This window comes from Stegodyphus dumicola, chromosome 1 (genome assembly GCF_044657685.1).
Source record: "Stegodyphus dumicola isolate Sdum_Otavi_A_Nest chromosome 1, ASM4465768v1".
Classification (NCBI taxonomy): domain Eukaryota; kingdom Metazoa; phylum Arthropoda; class Arachnida; order Araneae; family Eresidae; genus Stegodyphus; species Stegodyphus dumicola.
The window spans coordinates 145606824-145620207 of record NC_140768.1 but is presented as its reverse complement, the minus strand read 5'-3'; the positions used below and the strand labels follow the sequence as shown (position 1 = coordinate 145620207).

At 32.2% G+C, this 13384-nt stretch overlaps 1 protein-coding gene across 2 annotated transcripts in view; it reads right to left on the bottom strand.

Moving 5' to 3' along the window:
- FIG4 (polyphosphoinositide phosphatase FIG4) overlaps window positions 1-13384 on the bottom strand; it is a 136075-nt gene that overhangs the window by 35793 nt on the left and 86898 nt on the right. For both annotated transcript variants that reach the window (XM_085821610.1, XM_085821614.1), the window contains exons 11-16: window positions 13088-13319; window positions 11050-11308; window positions 10575-10633; window positions 5255-5421; window positions 3021-3162; window positions 1752-1810 (exon numbers count right to left, since the gene is read on the bottom strand). In XM_085821610.1, the coding sequence (XP_085677736.1) occupies window positions 1752-1810; window positions 3021-3162; window positions 5255-5421; window positions 10575-10633; window positions 11050-11308; window positions 13088-13319 (918 nt within the window). The remainder of the gene's footprint in view (window positions 1-1751; window positions 1811-3020; window positions 3163-5254; window positions 5422-10574; window positions 10634-11049; window positions 11309-13087; window positions 13320-13384) is intronic.

Below are 13384 nucleotides of genomic sequence, written 5' to 3'. Positions count from 1 at the left end.
ATTATAGTATTTGAATAAAACTTATGGTAATTCTTCAGATGATATAAAATTAATGAGACCTAACGCTGTTAAGTGAACCTAGTGCCAGAATATCGTTATGGTAACTAAATATAGTGAATTTTAAAGAGTGCATTTATTCTATTGTGGTTTACATGCTATCGACAAAGTAGATTTAATTCGATTCAATAAGTTTAAATGAAATGCAGGAATAATATGGATAATTTAATATGCTGTGCAAGGAAGTCATGTGGTGTAAATATCAGATTTTTTTCCTGCAGAAATTGATCAGTGCACTGAAACAATAAATGCTGTTGGAACAATACATACCTGACGAAAATTGCTGGCATAAAACATTTGCAAAGAAGAGCATTGTAAACAATATTTTATTGGAATTACAAGGTTTCAAGCTTTGCAGATGATAATGCACTGCATGTGGAATTTGTTGACGACAATGACAAACGAAACACTTCAAGGAAGCTGTATAACTTCATGTTTTATGGCATCATTCAATTCTGACAAATCTCATGGACTTGACATGTATATCTTCAATTTTAGATAACTCCAGAACTAGAAATCCATAGAAGTAAGGTCAGGGGATCGCAATGGCCATGAAATTGCAAAGTTATCTCCAAAGTAACTTGCAGAGCCCTTTCGAGATAGATGACTCTTATCTTGAAAGTGCTCTACGGTGGTGACATATGGTATCTCCAAACTGGTCTATCACATGTGGTGACGTTTGGAAGAGCACCATCTTGCATTCATACAATGTCATTAACAGCATTTCACTGCTTAAGTTCTGAAATTACCTAATTTTGCATCATTACTGTATACCAAGCAATGGAGCACATTTTCATATTTGTGGAAGTGACTTCTACAAAGTATGGACTGAGAAAAAATGTGCTTGCAATGCCGCACCATACAGTCACTTAAGCTTCGTGTAAAGGCACTGGTGCCATATGGTGAGAATTTCCATCAGTCCAGTGAAAGCAGTTCTTGGAGTTTATGTTCCCGGTTAAGAAGAAAGATGCCTCATCCACACCAGTCACCTGCTATCTTCATCATGTCTGATGAGGAATGATGATCTATTCTTTGCAAATGTTTTATGCCAGCAATTTTCATCACAGGTGTTATCATTCCAACACCATTTATAGTTTTTCAATGCGTTGATCAATTTTCACAGAAAAAGGTGGGTATTGCCTTTCAAAAATTTCGATATTTTTTCACTGTGATCTTAACCGTGAGAACTCTAATGTTTTAAATCATCACAATCTGAAACACATACCTTCAAATAACAATATCAGAAATTTCGATTGGTTGAGCGCTTGAATTTCATATATTGGGGAAGTTTTTTTACAACCACCTTGCATAACTAAAAGTGAAGCAGTTCCGCTCCAACTCTATAACTTTGCTTCACTGCCATGTGCAAAGAGGTGCGGTGAAACAACATTTACAGGAACAACTTAATATGCAAATATGAATGTTGAGTGAAGCAATTTTAAGGAACTTAGATTTATTGGGCATACGACCACCAAGAAGATTTTTAAAAATACATAAATATTTCAGTTATCTATAAAAATTATATTAAAAGATATAAAATATAAATTAATTTAAAGTAACAAAAAAAACTATATGCTTCTATAATCAAATTTTTTTCTTTCCTGAATATATTAAAGAAATTTATTCAAAACAAAAAATTTTATTAAATTAGATCAAAAGGTGCATAATTACACAGTTTTTTTCATCAGTCCTACCTTCAAGAATTGCTAAAGGGAGACATTCCATAACATTTTCATCCCACCAACAAGTATACCTAGAGAATAAAATAAATGCATTAAGTCTCTAATTCACACATGAATTATCTAAATTAAAAACAAAATTATTCATGAACACAAAAAATTATACATAAATTTATATTTTAAATTTAGTCAAGAACTCAAATTTTGTACGAAATTTTCATTTTCTTTTTTAAATTTAATCTCTTGTGGTATAAATAATTTTATTAATTACTCATTGTAATTAGATATGATGATTTAATTATAATAAATAATTTTAAGTAACAACCTAACACTATTAAAAATAATTTAAAAAACTAATGATTAAAATAATAATAATAATAAAATAAAATAAAAAAAAGCAGTGTTCAGTTCTTTTCCTTTCCAGGTCATTAGTTCACTGCTAAATGTTCCACAAAAGCAATACATATTTGCTAAGCTGATAAAACAATTGAATGCTGATGGCTCAATTCAGGCTCAAATCCTAGTGAATGGGCAGGCTGCATAGACGTTTATGTGATTTTTGACATATATAACAAAAATATGAGCCAGTTTTCTTAAAAAGTCAGTTTAGGCATTCCACCTCTAATGGAACCACTTTTATATGCTGCCTTAATTAAACACCCTAGAGTTTCAAATACTGGCTTAGTATTATACTCTGAAAGTCATGGCATTGGAAGCATGATATACATAGATTCTGTTCCTACTGCCAAAAAGGGTAGTCAATTTTGTTCCAAAGGGTTTTGACTTATGCCATCTGAGTAGGTAGCATGATAGCCAGAGACAGGTTTCAATAGCCTCCCTACCCTTCATGATCTCCATGCCGCTAGGAGCGATAACCCTATGAAGCCAATGTAGCATTGGGCGTTGTAAGACAGAGCTTAAATTAAAAAGTCTACCATCTATGGATTAGGAACCCTGAAACATGCAGAAGTGAATGGCTTTTAGTTCTTCTATGGAGCTTTTTGACTAAATAACCGGATTGTCTGCTGTGGCAAGCAGGTCAGTCTGTGTACTGCCCCATTCGATGTCGCAGAATATGCATCAAATAAATTAAAATAAAGCAATTACACATTTAGGAAATGCAGTACAAGTACACATTTTAGTAATACTATATTATCACTTTAAAACTTAAAAAGAAATACAATATTTATAAACCAGAAACAAATCAACATCAGAGGAATGTAGATTTTAAACCAAAGTCTTCTAAAGATAAATTAAAAAAAAATATGTAGCATAACAACTTACAGATTCCTGTGGCAGATGTACTGACCAGCAGCTAATGAGTTATGCAAATAAAAATCTGTTGTCAACTCCCAGAGTGGTGGCAGAGCTTTTCCTGGTCTATAAACTCCCAAGAATAGATTGATAGCATTTTGTTTATCAGCATCTATAAATTATTTAATTTTTATTTCAAAATGTGACACAATTTTAAACTTACCTACTTGTAAGGCATTTTCTTAATTAACCAGTTACTATGATTTCTACCTTTACTATAATTTTTCCTTTCATTAATCCTCACCAGGATGAAAATGAACTTATAGAGTATTTAAGGTGAGGGTTTTGCTTTAGTTCTGGCTTTAGACATTTTGCTAACTGATAGTAAAATATGCCAGCGTTTCCCAAAGTGTGGTCGTGACCCGGCACCAGGTCGCAGAAAAATTCAGCTGGGTCGTGGCAAAAATTGTAAAAACACAAAACATCTATAACATTTTGCTCTAAATTTAATATTTTTCGAAACTTTTTCAAGTACTGCAGGTGACAACACTTTACCACCGTTTCCTACCAGACAGTTTAAATTCGGATGCTCTGATTGGCTGATTTCAATTCGTCATTCAGTGCCTTCTCCGGTACATGCGCCGTAAACTCACGTGTATCAAAACAAGGTTATGTTTGAATTTTTGTTACCTATTTTATTTGACAATAGTTATTATTACTTATTATTAATAGCAACTTCATATTGGTAAGTAATAAAAATGCTTTTTCTTATAAATCATTAATAAACAAATTCTTTTTATTAAAGCTTTCAATCTTTTTTAAAATGGATAAATGTTTAATCAAGAAAACCACAAATTTAAATGATGATGATCAACTAAGCACGAGCAAAGCTGAACATTATGACCATGACGAAACTGTGCCTGAAGCACCTAAAGCAGATATACAGCGCTAAAATAACAAGTGTAAAGCTACTTGGACTCGCAACTATTGTGACGAATATTTACGCTTTGGGTTCATTGCAGGCGCCAGTCAAAATAATTTGCCGTTATGTGTTATTTGCAATGAGCAACTTTCAAATAATAGTATGAAACCGTCAAAGTTGAAACGGCATTCAAACACACTCCATTCTGAGTACTCTGATAAGCCAATTAACTAACTTTTTTACTGATAAGAAAAATGAATTGATTGTTGCCTCCCCCGAAAAAAAAGGAAAAATACATTCTTACTTCGCCAGTCAAATAAACACCTCACTTTGACATCTTTTCATCTCATCATCACATTAATTTCCAAATTAATAGCTGAAACTGGGTATCCTCATAGTGCTGGAGAAAAATTAATACTTCCCACTTTGAAAGTTGTGCAATAAATAAAATGCAAGAAAAAATGCGCATAAGCGTTGTTGCAAATAATTTATACAGAATAAAGGGAAAATGTTTATTTTCGGCGATACCATTATCAAATGATACAGTTAAACGAAGAATTGACATTAATAGACTGCGAAGCTATCAAGTACGGCTGAGCCTGATAATAGCTTACGAGACAGTAGCCTAAAAAGACAGACGCGTGCAGCCAGAATACCTAGTATCTCACTCACTAAGACCAAAAAACTTCGCGGTTAAATAACACTCTTCCTCATTATGTATTCAGACGTGATTCTAAAACTAGGTTCTGGACAGAAGTGGTAAGTTGAAGTTAAGAATCGATAGGAAAGGAAATTTAACTCAAAATTTAACTGTTAATAAAATAAAAATAATCCTTACAAATTAAATTGCCATTCCTGAAGCTAAGCATGGCATTATGCATTTTCAGTACTGTACAATGCTTTTAAATTCCTTTCAAAGTTATTCAGTATCTATATCATTTACAAATTCATATATTATTATTCAAGAATTTACTTGCAACAAGTTGGCATGCTACAGAAGTTGACTGGCATAGTGATAAAACTAAGCTCAATCTTGAAGAATTCACTGATGTTCATTTAGTATATTTGAGGCATGGCACCACTTGAAATACTATTAAGCCAAAAGTCCCTTCAAAAGGCAGTCATAGAAGATCCTCATACAGTGTTCTGCGTAAAAGCTTGAACACATCTAAACAAATTTGTAATGTCACTTAAAATGGGTATGGCAACAACAGGTGTACCCATTTTCGGCTTTGTTATAACTAATTTGTAAACTCAATTTTAACTCTCTTCAGATCAGGAGGATTAGACACAGCAACAACACATAAATTTATAAGTTGAAAAAATGTTTAAGAAGGCATACCAGAAAAAGTATTGCTGTAATATCTTGACAGAGTCTGCAGTATGTCTCGGGAATGTGAAGACAAAGGTGCTATTTTTCTGTAAGTCTTCACTCTGTGGACTAACTGAGATCCACCATACTGCATAGCCAAAGTATCTCCATGATCCTCATACAGTTCTTCCAGCATGCTAAAACAAAATAGTAAAATTTATGTAGAAAATTTAGCAGAACATATATTGAAAAATTCTATTCACAAGAAAAGTGTTTACTGCTTTGAAGATTAATATATTTTGCTTCATATTTTAGTACATGAAGCTGTACTTACATACCATTGCCGTGTATATGCTCTGAAATGGAACAATTGATTTTCATTTGTATTGCATGCTAGTTTGATATCTAACCTACTTTACAAATAAATGTGTTTCCCATTCCAACATGAGCATACATCACGATCACAAGAACAGAATCTCATATTATTCACACCATTTTATTAAAATGGATGAGACACAGGCCAGATTGTACAATCCCAAATTGAAATACCAGTCTAACAAATGGCATCATTGTGGATCACCATGAAAATCAAGAGTTCATCTGAGCCACAGCAGTGTGATGTTTGTGGTGATTTTCAATGACATCATCCTAAAGTATATATTATGTCACAGACATAATGTCACCACGCAATATTTCACTTTTGGAATTTTAACTACGAGCAGCAATTGCAAAAGAAATAACTATGCTTTATAATGCATAAACATACTGTGTAAATCTTAAAAGATTCACAAACATTTACTTCAGTCCCAATGATATTTAATATTGAATCTGACCACAAGAGAAAAAAATCTGATGTGTACACCACACGACTTCCTTGTACGGAATAATAAATTATGCGCATTTTTTCTTGCATTTTATTTAAACTTATTAGATTGAATTAAACCTACTTTGCCGACAGCGCATAAACCACAATAGAATAAATGCATTCTTTAAAATTCACTTTGTTTAACATAGCGACACTCTGGTGCTAGGTTTACTTAACAGTATTATACAGTCAAAAGTCGTTAATCCAGACTCGTCGGGACTTCGGCGATTCCGGATTATCGATTTTCCGGATTATAGATCATCAGTTTAAATCTGGTAAGATGGCATGCAGAAATTATAAAATTAAAAATATGAAACCGTAATTTATGAAATAAAGAACAATTATGATCTAAAGGGCATCAAATTTACAAACAAAAAGAAGCTTAATATTTATTTGTTTACTTTATTAAACATTTCTTTCAACGAGCGCATGCGTAAAGCATACATTACGTATACAGGGGTGTTTGTGGGACCCCAAAAAATCCCCTGAAACTTTAACGGACTTACTAACCGACATTTTGGAGTTTCGAGAAGGGGGGCGAAATGAAAAATTACAATTATGAAGTATTGAATGACCTAATTATAAAAATTCAATGAATTACTTTTTTTGCAAAATTAATAACCATAAATTTTCAAAAATATAAACTACTGCATTTTATGTAAATATTTTAAATTACCTGAATTAATTCTTTTAAAAAAAATTATCTAATTTCTGCTGCTTTTTTTTATTTTCTAATGTTTGTGGGCTTGTCTTTCTTTTGTGTTGAACTTCATAATTGCAGGAAGGTTGACTTTTATTTTCCTCATTTACAGTTGAAGAAATTTCCTCGAGAACTGCACATGCAGAGGTAGAAGCAGTTTGCTTTTCTGCTAATGTAGAAGGTTTTTCAGAGACTTTTATAGGTGACTCATCTGAAATACATGTTTTTAAGTCCTCTTGATATGTTTTCCAACTTCTGTTCATATTCAGTAACAGATCTTTGTGAATTGGATCAGTCATTGGATTTTTTGAGCCATATTTTTCACATGAGGTTTCTTTAGAAGCCATTAAATCATATTTAATAGTCTGCACTGCATCTAGGGAATCAATCTTAAGAGAGGTTCTATAGTCAGTGACAAGTGTATCCATTAAGTTGAATGCACTTTCCACTAATGGGCCATGGAAGCAGCTAAGGCAGGCTTTGACCAATTTAGCCAATGTAGGATACTTATAATCATTTGTGAAATCATATTTTAAATTAAAAACTTTAGACCAATATTTATCAATTGTACACTTGACTTGATTTCCACTTTCATCAGATGTGTAGAGCATTTCTTTGGTGATATCAATATCACTCTGGTATAACCTTATTTCAGCTTCTACTTTTGACTGTTCATTATCACTAAAAATATGGGACATAAAAGATGATAATTTTTCAAAAGCTAATATTGTACTGGTTTTACCTCTTAGCTCAGGATCTAATGCTGTAAAACTAATTAGATATGAATTTTTAAGGGGTAATTTCTGTTTCATATGCTGTGCTGCATTAGTATAAGCTTTCATTAGAGAAATTTGGAATTCTTTTGCTATTGGATGATTTTTTGATAATTTCTTCAGGAGAGTGGAAGCTTCTGCACCAGTAAATATTACTTTGCTAGGTAGATGGAATTCTGGATTTGTGACATCAACCTTTAATAAATCATTATAAGATGTGCACTCTATATTTTCTGGCTTCATAAAAAAAGAGAAAAATTTTGCCATCAATTTATAAATACTGGAATGTATTAAATGAAGCATTGGTTTTTTTGTTTCAAATAATTTAATATATGTGTTGAACTCTGGTAATACTGCTGAATATAATGCCATATGCAATAACGTTTTGTTTTGCATAACAAATAACCCATTTAGTATTCTTTTTTTTCCGAGCTAAAGCATCCTTTGTGAGTTGTTGGGAATGCAAGCAAGAATACACCCCTTCAACAATTTTTTTCTGAGCTGCAGAAATATTTCTTTTATTGTATACAGTTTCAACATAAGAAAAATAATCCCCTTTATCAGTTTTATCCAAGTAGTGAAAATAAAATGCAATAAGAGCATCCCACAGATCTTTGATTCTTTCTAAAACACATAAAATGTACCTATGGTACCTATGGTCTGGTCTCTTCAAGGGCTTAAGTTTTTTAATGGCAAGGGATTCACAGATTTTGAAAAAATTTTCTCTTTTACTGCAGCTTTTCATATCAAAATAGATGTCATCAAACAAATCTTCTAAGTATCTATGAAAACATGAAGCAAATTTTTTTGCACGGTTATTAGCTGTGTGGCATGTGTCACCACCAATATCTAATAAGTGGGGTGCTTTTGTAGTCTGGTTTCAACACCCTTTTTTTTTCCACGCATGGTGTTACATGAGTCCATTAATACACTAATTAAGTTTGCCCATGGAATATTATTATCTTCAATAGTATTAACAACTGCTTTAAAAACAGCTTCTGAATTGCAAGATTCCATCTTTAGAGATGAAAAATGATGAACTACAACTTCATTTTGATTGTTGTCATAAAACTGCACCAATATTGCCAGTATACTTTCTTGAGCATTGCTAGTACTTTCATCCAAATTTAGAGAAAATGGAATCTCCTTTAAAGTTTTAATGATATTTTCCTTAATAGTTTTTGAGAGCCAATATTTCATCTTATAACATGCAGTAGTCCTGGACATTTCCAACGAGTTTAGTGCCGTCTGATCGCGGCTCAACTGTTTGCACAATTAAATTGGGAGCTACATTGAAAGAAAGAGAATTCTCGGCGATAAACGAAGTTATTAATACCTCTTGGCGTGCTTTTCTTGTCACTATATCCAATGGCCGAGCATAAGTCTCCAGTAAGTCATCAGTATTTTTTGAATTAGCATAATTACTTAAAGTCATTGAATGTCTAATGCACTTTGAATATTTTATGTGCATCACAGTTTTAGAATGATTTGTGAAAGCCTTGAATAGCCCCACCATACTTCAGCAGTGAGCTACAAAAAACACAATATGCTTGTCCAGCAACATTTATTTTCTTGCACCATGTGCCGATGGTATCCCCATTACCATCTATCCGTTCAATCCAATTCCACCTAAATGCATTCCGGACACCTTTTTCTAATTGTATAATATCACTATTTATATCGAGAAATTTCATAGTGAAATTCTCTTGCGTACATACATAAAAAAATATTTCAATAAACGAAACGAAAAATTTACACGTGCATCAATAAATGAAACGAAAATTTTACACAGCGGAGGGAAAAAAGTTGAGAAGCGATCAATGACAAATAGCTAATAGGGCGAAAAATCCCCCTTCTCTACTTATTGGCGCCACGCCAGGAGAGATAAGACCTTTGAACCCAGAGTCACGTGATCGCACATCTGGTCGAACGAAGTCTCTCCCTTTTTTTTCTGCCGCGCCTACTTGCCGAAAAGAATCCAGAAGAGAATGTCCGAGAACCGGGGGAATGAGTCATAACTCGCAATAAGGAAAGAACAAAAAAGAAGTTTTTTCCCCCTTTACACGCATTATCACTGCCTTTGGAGAAAGAAAGGAAAAGTTTTCACCACACACACTGACCTTGCGTTTTCTGCTTTCAAAGCAAACAAAATTACCCAGATCAAAATAAATAATTCATTATTATTCCTACTTCCTTTTGAACGACGATCCCCGGAATTTCCGGGTATCAAAGTTCAAAATCCCCGGAATTCCGAGGTTTCCCCGGAGCACAAACACCCCTGCGTATAGTCGAAATTAGAAAATTGCAACCAGAAAACTATTTGATGTGTATTCATGATATTTATAACGACGAGGAATTTGATTTAAATCATATCAAAGACAGAGTACATTGAGATGAATACTACATTTAGTAAGGAATTAAAAGCCAAATAAAATAAAAACATCTGCCCTGAAGATAAGGATAGTTCTGACAGATCAACTTCCAGTTCATTGTGCGCCGCGAAGTCCCTCCCCCCCCCCCAAGAGCAGCGTGAAATTGATAAACAGATTTCGGAATGGTTAGAAAAACAAAGGATATGCCTTTATCGATATTTTTGTTACAATTCCACTTTTTGTTTGATGGACATCGAAACATGCTTTCGCTTTGTAGATCCTTTGGCAGCTCCAGAATCGGAAATTCTTTTTGACATAATCGAAAGTTCAAGCTTACTTTTATAAAATTGCTGTAACAGTCTGCAAAAAATAATAAGCCGGATCCAATTAAAAGGAACAACACAATCTGCAACATTAACTGAATTAGATAATTTTAGCTTAGTTTATACCGTCCATTATCATTAAACGTGCATGCGTAAACGTATTATGCACATACGTATTATGCGTTTACGGATGCGCAGAAAGTTTATAGCTTTGAGGTCTGGATTATAGATCATTCCAGACTATGGATGTCCGGATTAAAGACTTTTGACTGTATGTATCTGAAATATATCTTTATATCCCAGTCGGGAATACATACCGCACACAATCTGTGTCAAATTCTAGCTTAGGATTTTCCAAAATTCCCAATACATATAACTGCAAAAAATAATTATAATTTGACATAAGTAAATAACAGTCACAAAACAAAGACAACTGTTGGAAAACTCAAATTTATGAGGATAAAAACGAAAACTAAAACAAGTTTACAAAATGCATACAATTCATACATAAATTTTGAATATCAATTTTTGCTGATTGCATAATTTTGAAATAAACAATATTTAAGTTCACAATTTTGGAAAATAAAAACTGTACCATATGTAGATATAAGGCATTATAACACTAGCACCAAACACACCAATTATTTTTTGAACAAGCTATATTTTTTAAAAATCTCTTTCAAATCAAACTAAAGTCATTGAAACTATTCAGTTTGCTAAGTTTTTATCATTATATGTTACTAATAATCATGAAAATGTTGTGGTTTAAGAGATCAAGAACGTTTCACCAACTTGAACTGCTAAAGCTGCTTTGCCCAAGGCGAATTGAGCTGTGTTGGTACGATCCAAACAATCCACACAGTTTACTCTAACAATGCCTGTTTGAACACGGGAATTGTCTTCCTTTTGACAACCACCAATTAATAACTTCTTGGTAGTATGTTGATTAAGGGTTTGACAGTAATACTCTGACCTGTTGTGGAATATTCCAGTTTTGCTTATAACACAGTAAGCTATCTTGGCAAGGCGAGGCATTACGCTTGCTTCTTTTCTACAATAAAAGAGAATTAAACAATCCACTTTATTTAAAGAGGTATATAACTTATAAATAAGAACTAAATAAGTTATAGTTATTTAACAAAAACAACTTTATTATTTCTAATTACAAGGTACAAATTCTGAAAACTTGCTTTGCATGTCATTTTTTCAAACTTACTATTTCAATGCATTTTTAAAGTTGCCAATTTCATAAGAATAAAAAACCAGACTTTGCTTTATACAATTTATTATCTTGTTCAAATTTCAAAGTCAAAATATTCAAAAATCACTCAAATGAAAGGCAATGACATTTTAAATCTTCACTGAAGGAGATAAAAATATTCATTTTAATACCATTTTGCTTAAAAACATGATTTTGATTTATTGTTATTATTTTAATTATACTGTAACAAATATATTATACTTGTTAAAAAAAACATTTTGAAATTCGAAAGCCTCCAGATCAAAATTTATTATGAACAAATTAGTCTCAAAATCGACAAAATGTTGATAAGCCACCATATCTAATAAACGAAAATAAAATGCTAACTTATTTTTACTGTAACAAAGATGATAAATTCAAATGATAGCCTACACTTGTAGAAAGCTGGTATTTAAAACACAGATATAGACACAAATCACCAAACTGGAACAAATTTTGTTGTTTTTAATTTAAAAAAAAAAAAAAAAGAAGACATCTGCTTGTAGAACAATTTTCTAAAAATTATGAAAAAGTCATAAAAGTTGGTCAATGTGCATAAGGTAATATTAATGTCTGCCAAGAATGTGCACTTCAAGCACACATTTGGTGGCAGATTGCCAAATTTGCAGAATTTTGTCTTCTTTATAAAAAGTTGTAAAATTTGTTAGGTACTTACGGAAAATCCCGTCTACCATTTTGCCTAGTATTTGTTTTAAAAGACGCCAAACTACGCAATTTTTTGCCAAAAATGGAAAAGTCTAATTCAAACATGCTGAGTTTGGTGTACCCTTGATTACACGTGTTAGTTATTATTCTTGACTAAAGACTCCTTTACTGGTGATTTCGCAAGCTGAAAATTTTGCGAAATCTGGTAAGTGAAAATTTTCTGATTTTTTATTATTATTTGAGGCGAAAAAAAAGTATTTCGCGAGACTTATATTTCTTCACGAAAATTAAAACCTAGCAAAAATAATTACTTTTACAGTATATTTCCTTCATAAAAAACAATGGAAATTTTTTCTTGTATTTAGTTTTTTATTATTATTATTATTTTTTTATTTATTTGGTCCGATTGGCGTTGTTTCTTGTGGTCGGCGGGATTTTCTGTTAAGAAACATTTGTTAAAAAAAAAAAAAAAAAAAAAAAAAAAAAACGTGAGATTGTAAAGAAACATTTTAGAAGAATTCTTATAAAAATTACAAAAAATTCATAAAATTTGACAGGCATTTGCTATGTTATCAAAAGTTTCAAGTTTTTAATCCAAGACTGATATAAAGCAGAGGCAGAGGAAAACTGACCAATCACTCAAAAATATAAGACATTCTGATTTAACATGAAAGTGTATATTTTAGTATCCATACCAGGCTTTAGAAATGTCACTTTTTTTTTTTTTTTTTTTTGCTACAATATCATCACATTTTTTTCACTGCTAATGGGCGATATAAAACAGAAAAATGGAAATTCTGCTGATGAAATTGTTCAACAGGATCGAATTCATCAAAATTCAAACAAGTGAGATACATGATCATCATCTTAGTCATATTTAAGTCAAAGAAGAAATCAGTTTTACCATATGGGAATTATACTTACAATTTATTTGTATGAGCCATGTCAAATCCAATGTGAATTATCTGACATTGAGGTGGTAGAAATTGGTTAAGGTAAGTTATAGCATCACAAAACTCTTCACTCAAAATACTCTCATGACGCTTTTGCTCTCTCTTCTTCACTAAATTGAGAACAATTATAGGTGATCCATAGCGGCGAAGAAGTTCATTGAAGTGCTGACCGGCAACATACCGGAAAGGGTCGGCAATGTCCACTGTAGAAAGAGAATAAAGAACGAAGATTTAAAATCTAAAACATTAATACAGAAACTTAACATAA